General features: G+C 41.7%; 5 protein-coding genes across 5 annotated transcripts; all 5 read right to left on the bottom strand.

The window, feature by feature from the left end:
* Positions 1–811: 811 nt before the first annotated feature.
* On the bottom strand, positions 812–5,407 carry BRETT_000423 (uncharacterized protein; the record flags this gene model as incomplete). Its single annotated transcript, XM_041278991.1, has 1 exon — positions 812–5,407. One exon carries the CDS (start codon positions 5,405–5,407, stop codon positions 812–814), a length of 4,596 nt encoding a protein of 1,531 aa, XP_041137205.1.
* Positions 5,408–5,813: 406 nt separating this feature from the next.
* BRETT_000424 (uncharacterized protein) lies at positions 5,814–9,830 on the bottom strand (the record flags this gene model as incomplete). Its single annotated transcript, XM_041278992.1, has 1 exon — positions 5,814–9,830. One exon carries the CDS (start codon positions 9,828–9,830, stop codon positions 5,814–5,816), a length of 4,017 nt encoding a protein of 1,338 aa, XP_041137206.1.
* Positions 9,831–10,621: 791 nt separating this feature from the next.
* MPG1 (mannose-1-phosphate guanyltransferase) lies at positions 10,622–11,710 on the bottom strand (the record flags this gene model as incomplete). Its single annotated transcript, XM_041278993.1, has 1 exon — positions 10,622–11,710. The coding sequence occupies one exon, from the start codon at positions 11,708–11,710 to the stop codon at positions 10,622–10,624; it is 1,089 nt and encodes a 362-aa protein (XP_041137207.1).
* Positions 11,711–13,410: 1,700 nt separating this feature from the next.
* On the bottom strand, positions 13,411–14,913 carry BRETT_000426 (uncharacterized protein; the record flags this gene model as incomplete). The annotated part of the gene is made up of 1 exon (XM_041278994.1): positions 13,411–14,913. The coding sequence occupies one exon, from the start codon at positions 14,911–14,913 to the stop codon at positions 13,411–13,413; it is 1,503 nt and encodes a 500-aa protein (XP_041137208.1).
* A 902-nt stretch (positions 14,914–15,815) lies between these two features.
* BRETT_000427 (uncharacterized protein) lies at positions 15,816–17,645 on the bottom strand (the record flags this gene model as incomplete). Its single annotated transcript, XM_041278995.1, has 1 exon — positions 15,816–17,645. The coding sequence occupies one exon, from the start codon at positions 17,643–17,645 to the stop codon at positions 15,816–15,818; it is 1,830 nt and encodes a 609-aa protein (XP_041137209.1).
* Positions 17,646–25,009: the final 7,364 nt, after the last annotated feature.

The following is a 25,009-nucleotide window of genomic DNA, read 5'->3' on the forward strand; positions in this document are numbered from 1 at the left end:
GGAGGCAGGATTTTTTGTCAAGCAAATATGCACTGCAACTAAGTGGTTAGCTGCCATGCTGTGCAGTTTAATCCCTCGCCAAGCTTTAACTGCATTTGGCATACTGGTATCTGAACCCGGCTTAGAATGTGTTGATGCCTGAAGTGACCAACGCGAACTAGTTTTTGCTTTAAAGCCATAAAGGTATCGTTATTGCGTATTATGGATACTTAGTGTCTGCAAAACACGTCTGAACACCTGAGCATTTAGCACTTTGCTATTGGTATTTAGGGATTTGAACTCTGTTATTGGTATTTATGAGTTTCAAAGCTATGAAGCAGGCGTGAAGAAGATACTGTGTAAGTGGTGTAAATGTGAAAATAGTTTTAAAGATGAAATGTATATACTAGGATGAGTATATAATATCACACTTAATAAGCATAGCTGATTATAAATGTGCTTGCAGAAATTTGCTGATCGCATAAAGCTGCCATGGCTAGACATCGATATATTATACATTAATATGTATTTGGTACTACGGATATACCCACATTGGCGTGCATTTCGAAAATATACATCAGACATAGCATTATCATTGCTGCAGGCTATCCTTTTAAGAATTTGCATGGTCTAGCATACAGCTACGACTTTCAAAATCACAATTATTACTGCTAGAATGTCATTATGCATTAGTATACCCTATTGTAACTAAGAATCTTCGGATTTTCTCACACAGCTACCTGCTAGAGCTACACCCATTACTGTTAGTATGTTATTATGCATTCTCGGACGTCATTACACATTGCTGTATCCCTCAAATTGCTACCGTATCCTATGCTTCACCCTTAGTCTCAGTGTCACTCGTTTCATCATCATCCTCAAATAACGCAAGCTCAACATCACGGCTGCGCTCGAACTTGGCAAGTGCCTCGCGGAATATGACGCGGAGCATGGTCCGGTCGCTGCATATGGCCCTGAAATCAAGCATGACACCCTGGGAGTCAAAGTAGACGGTGCTGTTGTTGTTTCCCTGGAGCTGGCCGATGCTCAAGTTGACCCGTGCGATGTGTGGGTTGTTTGGGGCAAGGAAGAAGTTGCCGTTCTCCCTGAGTTCGGCAATGTATGCCCCGGTCCGGTGCACAAACTGGGCGTACTTGAAACGGGGTCTTCCCCAACTGTAGACGACGTCAAAGCGGTCATCGCGGAAAAGATTCGCGGTACGGTTGTCGAGCATGAAGTGGCATCTCTCGAGCAAGTAGAGGTGGTAGAAGTACCTGTTTTCGTTAAGAATGGAGGTGTGGCATGCGAACTCGTGATCGGACCAGGGGTCCAGGGCAAGGTGGATGTCGATGGTTGAATGAAGCGGGTTGGCAAGCGGCAAAGTGCAGAGTTCATCCCAGGGCACCTCCACCAACTCCAAGCCGTATCTCTCGCAGTGCTTGGCCCAGCTGCTGACGGTGTCCTCGATGAGCTTAGACGTTGTGTTGAGCCACTCCAACCGGATGTGGAAGCAGTGCTCCGGGTTGTGCACTATGTCGTAGTGCACGTTCATAATTTCCGGCTGCCAGGACACCTGGTTCGGGTCCAAGTTGTAGATGACTTTTCTTGAAAGCACGACTTTTCGTTTTGGCGGAGTGGACGAAGCTGTGGTTTTCTGTTCTCCTTCGTTCTTTTCCTGCTCTATGTTCTTTTCCTGCTCTATGTTCCCCCTCTGCCCTTTTTCCCCCTTCCCCTCCCCCAAGTACTGCACGTTCAGCTCGTAGAAGTAGTGGCCGTCCAAAAAGTGATGCTTGGACTTCACATGCCGGAAAAGCCCCCGTTCCATCAACGTGTTGCCGTAATCCACGGCCCCCTGGCGGTCGTCGATATCCTGGAAGTTCTCAATGAGCCAGCTGACGAGATCCGTGCCCGTGAAGCAGTGGTAGTGCATCAGAAGATGCCACTTGCGGTCGGCGATCTTGATTCCGCCCTCGGCCTGCAAAGCAGAGGCCAGCCGGGCCAACGATACCGATTTGTCGAAGGCTGGCCCGTGGAACAACTGCGTTGGGCTCACTCCGCCGCTAAACTCGAGGTTCGCCTGGTTGTCCAAGTACGAGAAGAGGTTCCCCGTGTAGAAGTTGATCTCGGGCATAATCTCGGACTTCTTGGGCCGGGCCCGGCGTTCCTCGGGGGTCCGAAGCCTGTTTCGGTTGATCGTGGCCACCAGCGACCGGATTCCCTCCAATCGGATCTCCTCGGGTGTGAGGCTCTCGGAGGCAAGCTTGAAAGAGTTCTCAGGCAGGTTTGTGGGGATCACCGCAAACTTCAGCCGGTGGTACTGCGGCTGGCCGTCCGGTTGGCCCTCCCCTGAGTCGCTGTACCCGGCAAGCACCTGGTCAAGCCGGTTCCAGTTGTAGTCGCGGGCCCCCTCGCGGCTCAGGTGCACAGTTACCGGCCGGTACACCTCGCTGTACCTCGTGCGGATATGGCCCACATAGTCTGCGTCTGCCGATGCTGCACCTCCGCTTGCTATGCGTCGGTACACCTGCACGTTCACCAACCCGTTGTAGTCGCAGCTGATCCGGTGGATTTCGTCCGACAGCGACAGATATATTCGGCTGCCCTCATAGTGGTCCGCGTCCAGGTACTCAACCAGCATCTTCGAGTCTCCGTTTGGCTTCCGCTGGTTCTCCACACAGCGAACCCGGTCCCCAACGCAGATCTGAAACCCGAGAGACACCCTGAGCGAGATCATCGACCGCATGAGCGTCTCACTGGTCCCCGTGTTGCCGTTTACGCCCCCTGGGTTCGGCAGCACGTCGTAGATCCGGAACGTGAAGTTCTGGTTGAAGTCTTCACTCGTGGGGAAGAGTGGTGTCATGACTGGCAACGCTGCCGGTGTTGCCAACGATGTCCACTTGATAATTCTTCGCCGGACATTTGGCGGAAACACAAACTGCCACCGGCCGTACGAGACGAGCCCAAAGAGCTCTGACGTTGTCACATTCGAGGGGTTCTGCACCACTGTCCAGTACGCGTTCCACTTCTTCTGCTGCGGGTGCTTTGCCGCGCGGGTGTGCATGCCGGCCAGGGGATGTGCATTGAAGCGTGATGCAGCATGCATGCTGGCGTGCATGTTGGAGTGCAAGCTTGGGGCATCTAAGTGTGTACTTAAGGCATCTGTGTGTGTACTGAATGTATCTGTGTGTGGGTTTAGGGCATCTAAGTGTGTGCTTGAGCCATTAACATGTGGGCCTAAATCACCTGAATGAGAACTCGAAGCATCTAAATGCCCTGGGTGCACATTCACCCTCGTCTCTCCATCTCCATCCTGTCCTCCCGGAGATGATATCAGTCGCTTGACAAACTCCAGGGCCCGGGGAAGCCCGGAGCGAGGTTGGTTGTTCTTTGAAATCGAAAGAAGAGACGAAAACGCCGAAATGTTCGGCTTGCTGGTCGTCGTGATTCCAGTGGCACTCGACGTCGTGGGTGCCGCCGCCTGTACGGAGGGAATCTCCTTTGCCTGCAGCTTGCCCTGCAGCGATGCCTGGAGGCCCGAACGCAGGCCTGTGCGGCGTGGCTCGGCAGCATCTGAAGTGCGTGCACGACGTGCGTCTGCATGATGACGTGCATCTGCAGCACGGAATGTGTCCGCACCCCCTGCAGGGCGAAACACCGCGGAGTCGTAGCCACCCATCGCATCCACCGCACTACTGTAACGGCCAAGGCTGAGATCCTGGATGCTGACCGACGTGAGCTCGTTCTCCATGACACCCATCATCTGCAACTCGTAGATTTTGCACCGGGGGAGCCACTGGTGGACGGACTGCGACGCGTCGCTCCAGAAGGAGATGTCCATGAAGTTCGGAATGCAGTGATGTGTCTTGTGGTTCGAGTCCAGGTACCGGAAGAGTGGAACAACGTGGAGCGGCGGCTGGGAGAGGCAGATGACGTCGATCGTCGAGTCGACCGTCGCGAGCATCCGCCCCGTCCCCACAAGCATCTCGTGGTCCACGTCGAAGAGTCCGTTACCCGGAGATATCACTATGAGGTGGTTGGTGGTCTGCCGGAGGTCCGGGTCACGGAAATCGTCCGAAACGAGACTCATTCCAAGGTTGATGGCCTCCAAAAGATTGCCCTTGACGGCCGGAAGGAAGTTTCCACGAATCAAGTACTGTTGAGGGTGGTCGTGGTCGATTTTCCGGTTGGGCCCCAGCAAAATATCACGCTTGAAGTTGGCAAATTCAAGCCGCAACGTGGCCATGATCTCGTTCCACAGCGTGATCGACACCTGGTCCACAACCACCCGGTAGTAGTCCTGTCTCTTGGGAGGTCTTTCTCCAGCCGCATACCTTGTGTTTCGGCCTTCATCCAGATCCACACTCGTGAAAAGCACTATGCTGATCAGGTGGTGCGTTCCAAGCTTCTTCCATCGCTTGAACACCTTCGGGAAAAGCGAGTTCACCAACTTGTAGAACATCTGCTGCCCGCTCTCCTCGAAATGCCACATTTCCAGCGAAATCTGGATGAAAACCACCAGTCGGGCCGATTCCGACCGGAAAACCACCCGTGTTGACTCTCCAACATACGCAGAAAACACCTTCTTGCCCCGCCGGTACATCCGCTGCACATCCCCGCGGATCGACCCTTGCAGAAAGCTCAACCGCTGCGTCCGGTAAACACACCCGTGCACCAGTAATCCCGCCAGGTTCCACATGTCGCCCCGCGACACGTGCAAGTCCCGGATGTAGATTTCCACCACATCTGCCTCTGCCTGCTCCCTCGATACTGGGCCTACCACCACTGGGGATCGCGGCTTAAGGTCCAGCAGCTTCTGAATGGGTCCCGATTTGACCGAGATGGTCTTTGGTCCTATTCCTGCACTCGCTGCGTTCGCGGCACCTTCATTTCCTGCACCCGCATTGCCTGCATCTGCATTGCCCAGTGTTGCATTCGCTGCACCTGCGTTACCTGCACCCCCTGGCTGGCACTTCTTAAATATGAAGTACAAACGCCTCGATGAGCCCTCCTCGCACCTCAGCTGCCCAACCCCGCCCTCAACTGCACCTGGCACCACTCCGGGGTCCACCACCACATCCTCAGGCCACTTCCCCGGCTCATGGAACCTCACAGACAGCCGAGCCCAGCCCGGTGTACCCCGACTACTGCTTTCACCGGGTGTATCATCCTTACCGGCCTCATTCGACCTTCCAATCGATGCCATACGCGACTCTGTGTCCCCTCCTACAATTCTCATTGGCCCATTTCTCGTCGAACGTGTTCTCTGCGAGTTCTGCTCGCTCTGGCTGTCCGTATTTGCCTCTGTTGCTGACACTAACTCGCTTTCTGTCCCCCGCCTTCCCACTATCAGGCTTGCTTCATTTGTTCTTTGGCTCGCCCTGTTCCTCGACCGCGAGAGGTCGAATTGTATGCGTGGGCGCCTTGCCATTGCCTTTAATGTATAGATTTCACAGCTATGTGTATGGTTTTCGATCTGTCCTTGCTCTAATCTTGTACATATCTATTGCTCGACCCCGTATTTCAATGTAGTTTTTTTTTTTTATCTTTCTGTAAGTTCCTATTTTATTTTTCCTATTTTGCTTTTTTCTTTTTCCTATTTTCCTCCTTTCTTTTTATCCAAACACTCCTTTCTTTTTTCTTTCTTATCTACGCTTTCTTATCTGCTCTACTTTCCTTATTTTCTCTTTCTTTTCACACTTTCTTCTTTTCTATTTCTTATCTACTCCACTTTACAACCTTTCACAAGCTCCAGATCTATCTCTACATGTGCACCATCGTCTGTGTCCTAAAAATTAAACCAAATTTAGTATTCAATGACAAACCTATTTACTTCCTCATAGTGCAATTCTCTGCGGATTCGTTCTTCTCCTACCCAATATCTTCCTCAACCTCTGCTTGTTGGAAAGCTGCGAAATTATGCTTGAAGCCTCGATCTGCTTTTCTTGTGACACCCCGTTTTCAGAAGAATTGTCCCTTAATGAGGACTCCTTTTCTTCTTCTGGATTTTGTCCGTTTAGCTCCTTCTGAAGCTCAAGTAGGTTACTTGTCTCACTTCTTATCCTGTAATCGATTCCTGCAAGCACGGATTCAACTCCATTCGTGTTGTTGGTCAACCATTTTGGATTCGAAATTGCATTCATCAAAAGCATCTGCGACATGAGTTCCGAATCCTGCTTCTTAACTTTCGAAACCAAATCGTTGATTTTTTTCCGCTTCTGTAGTGACTCAAATGGTAACTCGCCCTTTCTCGATAACACTGGAGGCTCTGCTCCGCTTTCAAGCAATGCTTTCAACTGTGGTAACATCCGGTAAACTGACATGATCTCGTCCACTAACTTGGAAGAACGCTTTTCCGTATCCTTACTTTCAGTGAGTGCTTTTTCGTACCTGCTGTATGTAGCATTTATTCCATCAGACACGGTATTTGCCTCATCCAAACGCCAGAAGCCCTGAAAGCTGATCGATTTCTCAAGCGTGTGCTTTATGCGATCATCCATGTGTTTCGATAAGAACATGTTCATGCTCTCGATGTTCTTCTGCAGCATGACCATATCCGCATCCGTGTCGTATACAATCTTCATCATCTCAGATGTAACTGGGTGGGTGCTCATTTCTGGATATATCACAGTTCCTAGAACTCGCATTTCCGGAACAGGAGGTGGAACATTCAGCTTACTTAAGTAAACTTCCTCATCTTCAAATGACTGAACTTTGAAGTCAAGCAATCCTTCTCCAACAGAAATCTGCTCATCCTTGTACTCCACTTTCTCAGCATCAACTGACTTTGCTTCAAGTGCTTCAGTATATACACCTACATCAACCAATTTTGAAGGCTTCACATCAATCTTTTTTGAAACGCTGGCTTCCTCTTTATCTTCATTAACAGTATTTTTGTCCTTACCAACTTCTGATTTTTTCTCAGTCTCTGCATTTGCTTGCTCGGTGTCTTCATCAGCAGTATTTTGGTCTTTGACGAACTGTTCCTTACCTTCTGCTGATTCTTCCTCAGTCTCAGGATTTGCTTTCTCAGCCTCCTCATCCTTACTTGTTTTATCCTCTGTCTTTTTATCGTTGCTTGTTTCCTCGGCCATGCTCTTTTCTACATCTTCTTTATTGATTTCCTCGAATGTTTCGTCCTCTTTTTTCTCTTCCTTACTTGCATACTTTGACGACAGAATATCATTATCCTTATTAGGATGTGTCAGCTCGTGCTTAGGAATAACCGCCTCATCTTTCTTTCCAACTGATTTTGTTTCTTCTGCCTTATCGTCCTTCTCAACATTCTTCCTTTCCTCTGCTTTGGGTTTTGCACCATCTTTGACAACAGTTTCTATCTCCTGCTTTTTAATCCTCTTTGATTTTTCCTCTTTCTTTTTTCTTTCTTCTTCAGCCTTCTCTCTTTCCTTTTCTGCCTTTTCTCGTGCCCTTTCTCTTTCTTCCTGTGCCCTTTCTCTTTCTTTTTCTGCCTTCTTTTGTGCCCTTTCTCTTTCTTCCTGCGCTATTTCTCTTTCTTTTTCAATTCTGTTCCTTATTTCCTCTTCTTTCCTCTTTCTTTCTTTTTCAGCTTTTTCTTGAGCCATTTTCCTTTCCTTTTCAGCATTTGCTTGTGCAGCTTCCTTTTCTTTTTTTGCCTTCTCTAGTTCCTCTTCTCTTTCCTTCTGAGCACTTTCTTTTTCTTCTCCATCTCCTGAAATTGTCAAATTCTTTGCTGCATTACCAAGTAAATCATCAACAGAGGAATCGTCCTTAGCTTTATCAGATACAGCATTGGAAGCTGTTATTTCCTCAATGGAGTTATCAGCCTCTTTCAACTTTTCACTTGGTGATTCTCCCATTTCCTCGGACGGCTCACTTTGACCTTCTAATTCTTCCACCGAAGAAGATGAGTCTAGCTCTTCAATATAATGTTCGTTGTTAAGTCTTTGTGCTGAAGATGATCCAAATTTGAAGCCACCTGTAGCTTTGAAGTCTGAAAAATTGTTCTCCGTTTTGTTATCATTGTTCTGCATCAAAGCAGCAAATGGGCTTTCCTGGCTATGAGATGCGCCAAAAGCAGCAAATCCTGATTGTTTCGTACCAATATTAGCATTGAATAGTTTGTTATCTCCGGTATTGAAAGATCCAAACAACTCCGGTGTATTTTCTGTATTTCCAGACATTTTAAACCCTGATCCACCTTTAAATAGCCCAGAACTATTGGTTTCCTTCGCAAGAGACCCGAACGGATCCTCCTGTGTTTTTGAAGAGTTTGAGGTGAATGCATTACTTTGTTTCACACTAAACATCTTACCGGTTGCAGCTTGAGAGTATTGGTTGCCGAAACCTAAAGTTTTCATTTGAGCAGATGAAAACGAAGTGGCATCTGACAATCCAAATGGATTTTTGGCAGTTGAATTGGAAAAAATTGAGTTTTCTGTATTTGCTGGAGCCTGAGGCTGTGATGGAGCAATATGCGACGTTTCACTTTCCCGAGGTTGTAACATAGTTTTATTCGAAGGCACTAACTCTTGCTTTTCGGGAACTTTCGAGACTGTTGCGGCCTCCTTAACCTCTGAAGCTTTCTCAGCTGAAGATGCTTCGCTTTTAGAAACTGCGTTTCTCAATGCCTGTGACAAGTTGTCTTCTTTGGCTCTTATTGCATCGGTGTACCATATATTCCATGTTAAAAGTTGCCCTCTGTTAGATAAGACGATGATTCTTGGTAGAGGACCGGATGAATCAAGCAACTTGCAAGGCTGATTGACATTCTTGCTTGCCTGAAGATCGATCACCAAGCCTAAAGAAGTATCATCATCACCTGTATCTTCGTCAAGAGGCATTTCAGCATTATCCGAGTCGTTCAACTCTCTTATTTGACTCTCAGGTGTAGTTGTATTAAGTTCAATCGACTTAGATCCGATCGTAAAGAGAACGGATGGGAACTCCTTGCACCAGCCGCTTAAATTGACTCCATAAAAAGAAGCTTTTCTCGGTATTGAACCCCAGGGTTGGCATATATCCACTGCCTCGTTTGCAATCTCGTCGTTTTTCAACACAAACGACTTGAATTGTGCATCATTATTGTCTTCGCTGGCCCTTGAACTGCCATATATGACAAGCATTGAGTCTGCATCAATAGCAAAAAACTTCATAGCGTGCAACTTAGACTCCTTTGTTTCATCATCCTCGTTTGGAATTTTTAACGATTCTTCTCCGTTCACTTTGATGATCGAAATTCCGGCTGTAGTTTTGCTTCCCACGTATAAAGCATCAGGTGAATCATCTTTCCAAAAAGAGCACGTCACATCTTTCCGAATTGTGCTGGCTTTGTTGATCTCTCTGACATTTGCAATGGTCAAAAAGTTTGACTCAGTGACTATAGCAACGAGGTCAGGGTTTGAGGATGAAAATGAGATATCAACAATGCATGATCCCAAGTTGTAGGATGTGAGAGAAGATACAGTACCATCCCATTGCCCAAATAATTGTGAAGTTTGAATGGAGCATATTTTCTTCGACTGGTCGAAAATTAACACGGCGTACGATTCATTGGCAGTCAAGTATATTTGTTGGATATTCGAATCAAGGGTGATCTCTTTCACATCTGAATCTGCTAGAGTAATTGGTTCATCAGAATCTTCCTCTTGATCCGGCTCAAGTTTAGTGGAAAGAAGTGATATCGGAATGATTCTCAGTTTATCCTGGATAACTGCGATTAATGAGCTTTGAGAGTAGCAAATAACCGCCAAATGGTAATAATTAGACTCCAATTCCGGCCTTGGAACCCCAGATCCCTGAAACAATTGAATAGTTCGACGGGCCTGAAATCCAAATGCCTCTAACCCCAATTCTTCCAATCGAGTGTATGTCATACTTAGTTAGAAAAGTGGTGATGTTATTCAAGCAAAAATATATTTCAGAGGGGCTATGTTTATTTGAAAGTAAAGGATATGTGTGTCTTGTTAATTCTGATTTGATCAATTACTTCTGTGTGCAGAGTTTGTCATCAACAAGCTAATTTATGTTGTAGTTTAATCAGGCTGAGTCTGAATACATACAGACGTTACTTCGCAATTACGAAAAAAAAAAAAAATTAGTAGGATCGAAATAATATCAGAAAAGAAAAATAACTGCGATATTTTGCAGCGAGCAATTTTTTGCCCTGAGTTTGGCTTGTTTTTTCTTACTGGGATACCTGCCACCATCTACTCGGCTTTAACCGTAACCTAATTTGTGTCGATCAAGATCAAAGAACTGCGATGTGAAGAAGCTGACACACAGAAAGCGATCAATATCCTTACAAGAATTACACAAACTGCTTACTACTGCACAGCTACAATACAAAGCATCAAAAACTTGTTAGGAGGGAGAGTAGGTATATGTATATATTTTGGTTTTGTTGACACAGTGGAGAAAGATCAAGGGAAGCAGTAAAGAAAGTCGATGAAGAGAAAAGAACACGAGTCCGTACATAAAAAGAAATAAAGAAGCTTGAAAGCAAAGCATGAAAAACGTGAAAAATTCGCATTACAATACAACATTATGCCTTAACGAGCGTATAGCAAACATAACGATGACCCGTATCTTAATGAATCGACTCCCACGCAACCCAGTCCAAACACACACTCAGGAAAAAGCAGAAAGAGGCAAATGATCCAACCACTCACATGATAATCTGAGGAGTCTCAACATTAGCCTTAATAGACTTGTGAGGTAACACCTTACCACCGTTAACGTAGATTTCATCCCTGACATTGACATCCTCACCCAAAACGGAGACGCCCTCAAGTCTGGCCCACTTTCCAACGGTAGAATTCCAACCGACAATGGTGGATTTGATGTAGGCATGGTCCTTGATCTCGCTGTTTTTCAGGATGGTAGATCTCTCGATCCTGACACCATCACCAACTGTGACGTTAGGACCGATAACAACATTAGGACCAATCTTGCAGCCCTTGCCGATCTTGGCAGTTGGATCCACGAGAACATTGCCACCGTAAACGTAGCTCTCTTTACTCAGTTTTTCTGGGTGTTTACTCGAAAGAGACGTGAGATACAAGCACATTCCGGTCAAGAAGTCCTTAGGCTGACCGATATCCATCCAGTAGCCTGGGAGATCAAACGAGTAAAGCTGCTTCTTCTCAACAAGCAGTGGGAAAGTCTCACTCTCGATGGAAGTAGGTCTCATTTCGATAAGATCGAGAACTGATGGGTTCAACACGTAAATACCAGCGTTAATTCTGTTTCCAACGAATTCGACAGGCTTCTCAACAAAACGGTCGATTCTGTTTGGAACATCTCTGTCATACACGATCACACCATACTTGGAAGGCTCGTCAACCTTGGTTGCAGCAATTGTAGCCTCACCATCATGTGCGAGATGGAAGTCCAACAACTCCTTTAATGGGTACTCGCAAATAACATCTGAGTTCAACACAAATATAGGAGAGTCGTCCTTCTTGAGAACATCCTCAGCCAACTTCAATGGTCCTGCAGTTCCTAGAGGCTCGTCCTCGACGGAAAAAGTAATGTGAACACCATATTGTTTCTCATACTTCTTCAAAGTTCCAACCATCACTTCTGGCTTGTAGTTGACGGCAAGAACGATTTCCGTGCAGCCGACATCGGCCAAAGCCTTGATCTGGTGCAAGATCATTGGCTTGTTGCCGAATTCAACCAAAGGCTTTGGAATAGACAAAGTGAGAGGTCTTAAACGTGTACCGTAACCACCGACGAGAATTAATCCTTTCATTATGTGTTAGAATGCTGTGTTTGTATGCTTATTGGATGCCAATTATGGTCAGAGAGCGAAAACAGCTTCAAGACTAAAAGGAGAAGGAAGAAGAAAGTGGTATATTTGTGGAATAGAAACACGGGGCAGTCTCGAGGGAGAAAAAAAGCTATCAAGATGTTGCTCAACGCAAATATGAGCTAAAAATAAAATAAACAAACATTAACAGCTGATGCGAACCGAGAAGCAAGAAAAACACTGGACGAAAAATTCAATAAATTCGCGAAGTCAAGTATGGAATAGAAATGAATCCAAAAAAATTAGCCTAGGGAACATTGTTAGGGTGAAAATGTGAGTGGCTAGCGCTGAAACAATACAGACAGAGCATGAAACAAAGACCGCCTACAATGGAAATTTGCTGTTTAAGGGTATCCACAGTAATTTGTAAAGACCAGGAACGTTCAATTTAGACCAATTCGGTAATGCCCAGACCTCTATCAAGAAAGATTCCCTACTTAGAGCCAGGGGAACATGGTGTACAGAAGATGTTAAATACACGCTCAGCGAAACAAACAAATGCAATATCTTGAAAGTGTGTTCCCGCGCTAATTTGTACAGGTGAAGCAGGAGAAAATCTTCAAATACCCCCTATTGGAAGCAAAGGAACCTTACTCAAATCTACATAATTTGCAAGTCTGCATCAAAGTCCTTGCCATGCCAATTTGTCGCATGTTTCACGCCAAATATTCACATGTCTAATCCTCATTCACTAGCTTACCGTCTCACGTAATTAAATATTTACTCACTTACGTGTACTCTTTTCTTCCAGCCTTGTTTTTTTTTCTTTCACCCAGAAATTTTTTTCGCGATTTTATTGTTTTTTCTTCAAAGTGTCTTCCTTGGTGATCCAGGGCTTTCAATCCATGTAACATTAACGAGTTGCACGTTTTTTTTATGTTTCTGCCTTAATTTAACTTATCACTTGGCATCTGTTTTATGTTAGCAGTAGCCATCTAGCCTCTTTTTTTAAAAAATTTACTTTATTACATTCTCCAAGCCCAATTTACCCACTCTTCCTTCTATTTGGCTGCCTTTTTTAGCATGTCCTGTAACAATGCAAACGCGCATTCAACTTAAAAAAAATCTGTCATCGTTCCCCGTCCGGTGGAAAGAAATTTAAAATGTATGAATAAAGTATGGTATTTTGTATTCAGGTAAACACATTAAGGAAATAAACATTCACTCCACAAGCGAAAAATTCACCTCTGTAATTAAGCCACGCTCTCGTCCCATACAAAACTTGGCGTGTGGGCTCATCAGTACAGCTTGATTCGGTAATCTGTCTTCAAACGATGCTCGGCATTTTTCTCTGTTTTCCCGTTCGGTGCTTCCCAAATTTTTCATCTTACATTTCCGTTCCTGGACATATTTCCCAGAATATCGTCCATATATAATAATCCGACACACATTTCCACGGAAAAATGTGGGCCTTACCAGTTCCCGCATTTTATACATTTTATACATTTTGTACATTTCGTATCTTATCCATAATCTCTGCCGACCGCATATGCTATAACAACTGAGCGACTTTAGTCTAACATTTGATTGCTGTTCTTGTTCCTCCTTATGGGCTTTTAGCAAAGTACAGTTATATTTTGTTCCAGAATGATTCTAGTCGAAATGAATCACACACACTTTCAGCTTTATGCCATCAAGCCCCTTCAATCTGAGGCTTGCCATCCCAAAAACCGACAGACTTTGCGATTGAACTCCTTGTGATTGTCCAAATAAAGATTGTGACCAGCATTGCTCACCGTTTCAAACTTAGACTCAAATCCTGGTTTGGCATTAAGTATTTTTGTAGCCGCCCGGCCACAATCTGTAAACATGAAGTCGTGCTCACCATAAATCCACAAGCTTTTGGAAACTTTCAGGTGGTCCAAACGGTCCAAAATCGGATACTTGGCGACTACCGACGCGTCGAAAACTCGCATGATCGACGTTTCAGAAAAGGAAGGCTTGAGTGCAGTGTTGTATATATATCTCATGAAATGATCGATTTCTTTCGGGTCTCTGATATATCCTGATCGTGACAACTTACGAACATTTCGCTCTGAGAGCTTTTTTGGTCCTGCTGGCCCTAACCATCTGAGCATCGAGAAAAATGAAACTCGTGTCTCCCAGATCATTCTAAAGCTATCTTTGACTGAAGTATACCGCCCAAGAAATGGATAATCACCCACCCAGTGGGATGTCATGTAGTCCAAGTATTCCGGGATTGCTTTTCCTTCATCTGCAAGCTCTTTTAATGCCAAATACCGTGGATTTGTCACTGCAAATGGGCTTCTTTCCACTCCTCCTGGACTCACCAACACGAGTCTTTTCACATGCTCGGGATACCGAGATGCATACGCAAATGCTATATATCCGCCAAAAGAGTGGCCTAAAAGGTCAAATCTGTCGATTCCGTTGTTTTTTCTCCATTGTTCAAGACTTTCGACGTACACACTTTCAACCTCTCGTACAAGTTCCAGCTGGTTCTTTATGTATTCAAGCACGTCGGAGCTTCGAAGCCGAAACCTCGATGGAACTGCAAACGTCCTTTTGCCGCCTTTTTTCAAGGGGCCCTTTGGTGCTTTTTGCAGCGATAAACTATCGTATAGAATGTTGAGACTTATTGGAGATGCACCACACCTCCCGTTGCCTGAATCATGCTTGTAAGTCACCGTGGGCCGACTGCTAAGCCCAAACCCAAGCATATCCAAGGCATGAATCTTGCAACCAGGATTGTTGATGAGGAGACCGTGAAAATTCTTGTAAAACCAACCAGCAGATGCCCCATAGCCATGAAGCATGACAAGATGCTTGATCTGTTCTTCATTGTGCGGTTCTAACTGCAACATTGTATCCTCTCTATGCATGTTGTTTTCCACCCTAATTTCATTGATATAGTTTCCCTTTTTGTCAATTATTGTCTTCAGATTGTACGCACCCATCCCTTTAGGGCTCTCGTACCCTTGGTAACTCCGGTAGTATGAAAGTGCATACTTGATCAGCTGATCCTGTGATGATTGATCTTCCTGTTCGGAGTTCATTATGAAATCAAGCCATATCCGAAATGACTCACCCATGGAATATCCACGGGAGAGGTCGTGACGCGAAAAGAACCGTACACCAAATGCGGCAGATCTTCTAGAAATAAGCAAAGTGTTGTGCGTAAACATTGATAAACAAGCAAAGAAATATGTTCAAGTCTGAATGATTATCAACTTTTCACTGATGACTCGAATGCGTTGAAGTCGTGTAGATGGCTTAAAGACTTAGGAATGTATACAATGTGTATAGGTGGGCTTAAATGTATCTGGATGCTCCTTGCTGTATTCGAAGGTATTGAAATATCTATGATCGCATGTTTAAAGTCATGAATGGTAATCTGGTCTTTTCACCTCTTTATACTTTATCGGGTAAAATTCTTTTCCGAATCACTTGATCTGGCTTTTTACCCTTTTTTTGCACAATATGTAGATCATTTTCCTTTGACTTTGCCGACAGCGGCAAAATCTAATTGTTCTCGGTGCAGGACTCCTGCAAAATCTGTCACAGCTTGTGATTTTTTTTTCAAAAAGATACAATTTGTTTACAAATAATGCAGCCTCAGATTTGGATTCGATTGTTTCCCCGTGTTCACAATACAAATTTCTGCGGAGATACAAGAAATTTTGCATTGTCTCCATCAGCCGGGTAGCCTCCGATCAAGATTGAATCTTTCCCGTTAACCGGCACCGACAGTGTACGGATGTTTGGACTGCGGATATTCACCGTATTTCTACCGGACGTTAAATGTAAGCAACTTAGAAATGCGTTTACATTCAGTTAGAATCATCAAATTTTGGGTTGCCTGATATAAGTTCTGCTCTCTAAATTCGGTTTTCTGCATCCTTCTCTCTACACTATATGGACTGCTGGAGTTTTGTGAAACGTCTAAAAGTTGAAGCATGGTTGTCCTATATATTAATTGTGACATTGATAAAATTATAAAATTACATTCCAAATGTAGACACCTATATCACCTCATCTTCCATAGTAACCCTTTCCATTTTTCTAATCTATGAATATCCTCCATAATTCAATATCCCTCACCGTTGAAATTTGTGAAGCCTGCTAACAAGAAAAAGTTGTAGTAATCCTTCTTTGAAATTTGGTTGCAAAATTCGCAACTTGAAGTTGAACTTGCATCAACGCACGAACCCGCAAAATAGTAGTTGTCAGCACCTGAGCCATCAAAGCCATGTTTGAAATAGTCGCACAAAATAGTCATTTGCAAATTTTCGACGCTTCCATACTGAGCTTCTGCATAGTCTTTAACGTAACTGTTGTTTCGAGTTAATGTCTCTATGTCCTGGACAGTCCTGTCAATTGGAATTAAAATTGAAGGAATTTGAATGTACTTGTCCAAAAAGAATAACGCATTTGGGACCGCATCATCTCCTAGATGAATCACTGGAATACCAACCCAAAAATCGAAATGATGCTGAACTTCTCCCAAAATGCTATACATCTTCTTGTACACCTTGGGACATGACTTAATTCTATTGAATCCTTGCCCCGTATCTGCAATATGATATCTATTTCCATCAAAGAGATCATCATCAGCATAAGCCCACAGCTCCACAAGATCTCGCATAACTGCAGACCATAATGAAAGTGCTTGCTTCACATACAAATACTGCTTTTCATGGCCATGTGTCAAACGTGCACCATTATGACCGTACCTTATTCCAAGCGAAAACTGGCTATTTCCAGCATCTTTGAATTGCTCTAATCTCTTCATCATCCTCAACACAGGAAGCCGATTCTTGTTCGTGTATGCATTGAAGTCACCAATTGAGTACAAAGCCACCCGGATCTGTTCTTTATCGAGTCCATTTGCAGATGTATACGTTGAAGCAAGTTTTTCAATACTTGCCTCTTTTTGCTTGATCATTCTACTTACCATCCGCCTTGATTTTCCTTCCGGTCGAACTTCTGCCGTTGCATCAATAATCAACGGATCAGAAAGAATTTTAAGAGTCTGTGGGCCACCTTTCTTTAATACGCCATAAACAGTCTTCATTGGTTTGTATAAATCGAATTCCATTGTCTCTCGAATCTCTGGCAACCGTGAATCCATCACCATGTAGCATAATTTTCCAAATGTGTCTCTCATACGTTCAGGATTCATCACCTTATACCTTCTTCCAATCTCAAACACCGTTTTGTACCACTCGGCATTGTCGGAGAAATTTTTATCCTCGATTAACTGCTGTCCCTGCTTCATATTTGATGAAACGACTAATCCTGCCAAAACGGAGCACATTTCACGCAACTGCCCGACAATCCTTCGTGCTTTTGACTTATATGAAATAATATCAACTCTATCTGTGTATTCGGAAACATCCAAAGCTGCTTCAAGTAGTCTTAATACTTGCCGTTCCTCGTAACTTAGTCTCATTGGAATGAAATGAGAGCATCTTCTAATTCCGGCCAATATCCGCTTGGATACATCCGAATTTCCTGATTCTGAGCCTAGTGCAAAATATCCACTATGGGAATATAACTTCTCAGATGCCTCACCTGGAAGATTTTCATTCATTTGGCCAGCCTCTTCTTCTTCCCTTGCTTCTTCTTCATCTAGCTTCTCAAACTCGGGCTTCTTTTCCGCTACTAACACTTTTACTTTATGTTTCTTCCGTTTACCCCCTCGATGTGCGAACTGAAAGCAAACCCTGCAAAATGGCTCTCCGCAATCCTCGCAAAGCAATTCCTTTGGCATTCTCTGACAATCTATACACAAGTCCGGATTAATTGGCTCATTGTTATCCTCATCTTTCATTTCTCCTTCTTGATCTGATGTTTCATCATTTACGGTTGTTTCTGCCCCTTCTAGCAGTTCTTTTAAAGTTCTTTTCTTATCCATTTCTGTCATATCACACCCACAACTTTATTTCAAAGTAAGTTTGTAACTAGAGAAAAATATTAGAAGTCAGCAAGGATTCATACCACTCATTGGTTCTGTTGGAAATCGATTCATTTGCATGTTGTCTGCGGGTCACCTGTCTGCATAATCTCCACATTTTATTTTACATCTTTACACCGATACTAAATAATTTTTGTTGAGAGTTGTGCTCAGAAAACTTAAATTAAGGCTGTGCTACAAATAAGGATTTCGAGATTTCTAAAGAATCTTCTGGTAACTAGTTTAGCAGGATATAGATACGACTTTAGTATTGAGGGCAAACGAAGGCAAACAATATTAAAGATTATGTGTCATGTCGAAAGACGCTAACTGACATCTAGAACGTTCTGATAATAGAAATTAGAGAGAATCTTATTTGTGAATGTAAAAAGTAAAAGTAATCGTAGGACTATATAAAGATGGTCCTTGTCAGTGACTTTGAAACTTCTACGTGATGTGAATAGGTTTATTGAAGATAAGAAACTAACGAACAAACTAAGGAATTTAGTGATAATATATCTAAGTTGTCTTATCAGAAAACCACGACTGATATTAGTTTTGAGACTATAGACGGGACTATCATCTTTTATAATTAATTCATTTTCTTATTTTATTTCCGGACTCTCATCAGATTTCCAATCTTTGTTTTCCACCATTCAATTAAAACAACAATATTAATATGTCTACAGTTTCAGAAACTAATCAAACAATTGCTGAGGGTTCAACGGAACCAAATTATAGTGAACTCGTCAGAAAGATTCATATCAAAAGCGAAGATGTGAAGAAAGCATTTGATCTTCACAATTTTTCCGATTTCGAACCGAGAAAGTCTAAGTTCTTTATTCCAGAATTTAAACGTTGGTTTTGTAATCAGATTCTTGGCGAAAAGACAACAGAAGAAGAAATTAATGCAGTTAGACGGCTTCTTGATATGAGAAGATTACCAAATGATATGCCATGGTGTGCAATTGGAGTTTGTATTGCACGTGCTGTTTCGATCTTTTTTGGAAAGGACGAAAAATACCCCTGGACAGGACTAACTGGTCTTGAAATTATTCCGGTTTTGAACTCTTCATTAGATACTATTCATCAATTTGATGAAGGAATTTTGTTAGACAAGATATTTGATATGTGCAAAGATATGACTGGAAATAGAATCCTACAAGTTTTGAAGGATATTAATGAGGTATTTGAAATCAATATTAATCCATCAATTGGCTTATCAATTATAGTTGGCAGAAAAGGTGAATCATTTTATAAGATGTTTAAAAACCAATTAGTGTCAGATGGAGTTCCAAACAATAACAATTGGCATAATCATGAAATAGAGGCAGCATTAGCATTTGATCATGTGAGATTAGAATTTGAGAAGGAGCAAGCAGCGGAAACTGCTATGAGTGTTAGCTTCAGAAAGAGAAAGCATAACTCCTATAAATCAAACTCAAAGAAGAAAAGAGAAATTACTTGTTATTATTGCCATAAACCTGGTCATGTTAAGAAAGATTGCTTTAAATGGCAAGCAAAAATGAAACAACTTCAAGATAAGAGAGATGGGGCTCAGAAGGAGAGTGATGAAGAGGCAGATCTAGTTGAAGAAGTAGATTGCAACAAAGAAGATATTATGAATGCAGTCGAAGAGATTAAGAATTCCAATGCGGAATTTATACTAGACTCTGGTGCGACATGTCATGTCGTGAATGATAAAGATTTATTTGTTACTCAGGAGCCAGCTTATAAGATAATTAAAGGTGCCACGGGATCAACAGTTGCGAAAACGACAGGCAATGTTAAGTGTGGAAATATTATCTTAGAGAATGCAATTTATTTACCTCAAGCAGCACACAATGTGGTCTCACTTAAGAAATTATTTGAAAAGGGATATGAAGTTGAATGGAATAAAGATGAAGTGTTAGTCAAGCACGATAATGAAAGAATTTTAGAAGCTAAAAATAAGAATGGCTTTTACATTGTTCAAAATCCCAATTCAGAGATAATTCTTGAAACATTGAAAGGTGAAGACATTCTCTCGTGTCATAAAGATTATGGTCATGCGTCAGCAAATCAGCTATATAGGATCATTAAGATGACAAGAAGTGCTAAAGCAAGCAAGAAACTTGTGAAAGAAGTTGTAAGGAAATGCCCGATTTGTGCTGGTCAGACAAAGTTAAAGCATGGGACAAAAGAAGCTGTTCATGCAAGTAAACCAGGTGAAAGACTTTGTGTTGATGTTATGGGTCCAATAGATGGAAAATATGGTCTTACAATGACTGATAGTTTTTCAAAGTTTATGATCGGTTCTGTATTAGAGAGCAGATCTGAGGTCTCGGAGAAAACGATTGATATTATTAAAAAGTTTATAAACTTGTTAAGGCTAACTAACAGGTATCCGACGTTTTTGAGATCTGATAATGAGTTTAGGACCAAAGAACTAGCAAAGTTTTGCGAAGAAAATGGGATTATACAAGAATTTACTGCGGCACATAGTTCATATCAGAATGGACGTGCAGAAAGGACAAACTATGAAATAGAAAGTTGCATAAAGAAGTTGACGCAGAGTTCAGGTTCTGATATTAAATACTGGACTTATGCATATCGACATGCTATTTTTCTTAACAATATTTTACCTAAAAACAGAAGTTCTCAATGCCCATTAGGCGTGTTAAAAGACGCAAAAGTTGTGTGTCCAAGGCAATTATTACCGTTTGGATGCAAAGTGTTCTGCTATAATTATGATAGAAAGCAGAAGTTAGCAAAAGAAAGCTATGAATGTGCATTTTTAGGATATGGCGGAAATCAGGTGATTCCAACGACTAGTCAGGTTATAGCATTACGGCTATTTGATAATAAGGTGATACGAAGTTCTGCGTTCAGCTCAATTCCATGGAGTTTTCCTATTAGTGGAAGAAACTTTCTAGAAAGTATGAGAAAAGATGACCGGTCAAAAGAACAAGTGCAGAAGGGAGTAGTTGAACCTAAACTTTATGACAAATCGATGAAGGGAATCGCGGTAACTGATAAGCAGAATAATGTGTCTGTGCATAATAAGGCGAGTGAGGAAATTCATTTGTCAGAGGACGTTGCGAAAGTTCCGCAACATAAGGCCATTAATCCAAATGCGTTATTAGATATTATTATTCATAGTGGTGGTCGTCCCATCAGCTTGAGAAGAAGGAGAATTATTGAGCATGATGCTCAAGTTTGGTCTCAAGACTGTAAGAACGACAGGGTGCTCACTGCAGATGGAAGATCAGAAAGTGTTAATCTCCTTGTAACGAAAGACAAGTATGATATCCCTGCGACGTATAGTGAGGCACTAGAATCGGCTCAGAAAGATAAGTGGATTACTGCATGTAATAGTGAATTACAATCGTTCAAAGAGAATAAAGCTTATCGAGAAATTCCTATATGGAAAATGCCGAAAAATTCTACAGTTATTACTGGTAGATGGGTCTTTAATGTGAAAAAAGAACCTGGTGGTGAACGATTTAAAGCAAGGGTAGTTGCGAAAGGTTTCAGACAAGAGCATGGACTAAATTACGCAGAAACCTATGCGCCTGTCATGAAACTGGATAGCTTCAGGTTTGTATTGGCTTATGCAGCGATACGGGGTTGGTCTTTAAGACAGTTAGATGCAAAGAATGCATTCTTGAATGGGAAAATTGATTACCCAGTATATTTTAAACCGCCTGAAGGTGTTCCTTTGAAGAAGGGACATGTCTGGAAGTTGGAAAGAGGAGTCTATGGACTTAAACAAGCGCCAAGATTGTGGTATAACACAATAAGGAAAGTTTTGAATTCCGGTGGATTCCAGAATTCGGAGAAAGACAATTGCATATTTTATAAAGACAATTGTATTTTGGTCGTCTATGTTGATGACATATTAATTGCCGGTAAGGGCAAGAAAGATTTAGACTTTCCATTGCATTGTTTATCTAAACGATTTACGATGACAGACCTTGGTGATCCTCAGATATTTCTCGGGATGACATTGAATTGTCAGAGAGATTTCATTAAGTTATCTGCAAAGGATACGATTGAGCGGATTATTAAGAATTTGCAGATTGAACTTCCAGAAAAGAAAAGTGCAACTCCAGTCCCGCTGGCTTACAAGTTGTTTGACGAAAATTCAAAATTACTTGATCCGGAAAAGCAAACTGAGTACAGATCTATGATAGGGATGTTGCTCTATATAAGTAACACTGTCAGATTTGATATTGCGTATCATGTTTCGATATTAGCGGGGTTTGTGAATACTCCTAGAGAAATACATTATCGCTCAGCGATAAAGGTTGTTCAGTATTTAGGACAGACTAAGGACAAAGGGATAATTTTGAAAAAGAATGGAACTGTGAAATATTCTAGGAAAGACTTTCAGTTCCTCGACACTTCAAAGGAAGTAGTTGTTCGTCAATATCCTGTTCAATCACAAAACAGGGTTACAGTCTACTGTGATGCAGACTGGGGTAAGTCGGGTCAAGGTAGATCCCAATCAGGAGGAATAGTTACCTTCTGCGGTAATGTTATTTCCTGGTACTCTCGGAAACAGAAGTCAGTCGCATTGTCTACTGCAGAGAGTGAGTTAATGTCAATTAGAGAAGGAGTTACTACAGGTAAATACTTCTTTGATCTATTAAACGAGATTGGCATTACAGTACAGTATATTAATTTATGTTGCGACAATAGAGCGGCTCTAACACTAAGCAGTCATAATGCAGATAACGGAAAATCAAGACATATCAACATTAGTTAWTTTTATATCAGAGACTTARTTGAAAAACGAATATGCAGATTATGGTACATTAATGGGAAAGATAACCCAGCAGATATTTTTACAAAAAGATTGTCTCCAGGCATATATTCCAAAGTGTTACACAAACTGATAAGGTAAGTGAAATGAGAAATTCAAGTTATCTGATCAAGAAGGAGTGTTGAGAGTTGTGCTCAGAAAACTTAAATTAAGGCTGTGCTACAAATAAGGATTTCGAGATTTCTAAAGAATCTTCTGGTAACTAGTTTAGCAGGATATAGATACGACTTTAGTATTGAGGGCAAACGAAGGCAAACAATATTAAAGATTATGTGTCATGTCGAAAGACGCTAACTGACATCTAGAACGTTCTGATAATAGAAATTAGAGAGAATCTTATTTGTGAATGTAAAAAGTAAAAGTAATCGTAGGACTATATAAAGATGGTCCTTGTCAGTGACTTTGAAACTTCTACGTGATGTGAATAGGTTTATTGAAGATAAGAAACTAACGAACWAACTAAGGAATTTAGTGATAATATATCTAAGTTGTCTTATCAGAAAACCACGACTGATATTAGTTTTGAGACTATAGACGGGACTATCATCTTTTATAATTAATTCATTTTCTTATTTTATTTCCGGACTGTCATCAATTTTATGCATTTACATCCTTACACGTGTCTTGTGAGTAAGCTTCAGTTTTGATGACAGTCCGAAATAAAATAAGAAAATAAATTAATTATAAAAGATGATAGTCCCGTCTATAGTCTCAAAACTAATATCAGTCGTGGTTTTCTGATAAGACAACTTAGATATATTATCACTAAATTCCTTAGTTAGTTCGTTAGTTTCTTATCTTCAATAAACCTATTCACATCACGTAGAAGTTTCAAAGTCACTGACAAGGACCATCTTTATATAGTCCTACGATTACTTTTACTTTTTACATTCACAAATAAGATTCTCTCTAATTTCTATTATCAGAACATTCTAGATGTCAGTTAGCGTCTTTCGACATGACACATAATCTTTAATATTGTTTGCCTTCGTTTGCCCTCAATACTAAAGTCGTATCTATATCCTGCTAAACTAGTTACCAGAAGATTCTTTAGAAATCTCGAAATCCTTATTTGTAGCACAGCCTTAATTTAAGTTTTCTGAGCACAACTCTCAACACAGTTCAGTACTGGCTGATTGACCGGAAAAAAACATGTGATCCAAAACGCGCATACAAAAAAATTTTCACGGGAAAATTTTTTTTCTCTCTACAAAGTAAAATCGATGTTCCTATCGCTTAGCTGAATGTGAAAAGCCGATCGGCACCCCCCAAATTAATTGAGTTCTGGGTTGCATGAATAACGTAAAGTTCTGAAAAAAATTAAAGGCCATTTTCAATTTCCCTCAGATTTCTCTTCCCCCGGCTCGTAAAGCAACGACAATAAAAGTGATTACAATGGTCCGTAAGTTCATTTCCATTACAAACCCCCCATGATTTTTATTATTTGACTCCATACTTAATTTGAACACAAAATGGGCCATGCATAAAGTCTTAACGCAAGAATTGTGATGTCTACATGTAGTCAAACAATAATCCATCAACCTATCCATAACAATTTGAACTTCAATTATTCCTACTGGCTGCCTTATCTCATCCATACACAACTTTATTGTGTGTGTGTTTGCTTTAATTGCTGTAGGACAGTTTTATTCGCCGTTTTGTTATACATACCGGTCAGAAAGTAAATAAATGTAATTCTTGAGGCATATTCATCTGCTTTCTTTTTTTGATAGTTCTTCTTCTCTCGGCATTTTCTGAGATTCGCACAGTTAAAGTTTATTTTTTTTAGAAGTTTCAATTACGCATCGAAAAGATAACATAGTGATTCTTCGAAGTAAACGTAAATAGTATCAATTTCTAATCATCCATTTTCAGCCCTTGATTCTAGCGTCAGTTTGGCAAAAACAGCAATTGATTGACAATATTTATGATATGTTTTGAAACGCACTCTTAAATTATTAAGAATGAATAAGGTCTTGCTAAGTTCAAAAAAATCCCGATGGAATAATCTCCGGCTCAGATTTACCGCCTAGATGGATCTGAATTGGGAAATTTCCTATACCGAACAGTGCGTATGCATAATTTAGTAGTCGGAAAATTAATTATACCGAGCAAAGGAAAAAAGAAAAGGGAACTGTCATAAAAGTTTACCTCCCTTCATCCATATCTCGTGTGCCCTTAAAAATTACGATATCCTTAATAGAGAGTCAATGTCTATTACTTACATAGTATGGTAGATAGCATGTTCATTTAATAGTTTTAATCCTTCAAGGCCGCAGAATTGCGAATCCAAATTTGAATGTAGCGTGATTTCTGAGATAAGCAAAAATATTTTAAAGTTGTTTGTAAATTACTCAATTAATTGATATACTACCTGAACATCAAAGAAAAAGGAGAGAAAATTTTAACGTGAATAAAAAAAAATTGAAAAAAAAAGTTTAGTTCTATTATCTATCCCAGCCGTAGAATCGACGCATCTTACTTACCGCTTTGTTTTGATAGCAGCGCAGAAAAAAGA

This window comes from Brettanomyces bruxellensis, chromosome 8 (assembly GCF_011074885.1).
Source record: "Brettanomyces bruxellensis chromosome 8, complete sequence".
NCBI classification, from domain to species: domain Eukaryota; kingdom Fungi; phylum Ascomycota; class Pichiomycetes; order Pichiales; family Pichiaceae; genus Brettanomyces; species Brettanomyces bruxellensis.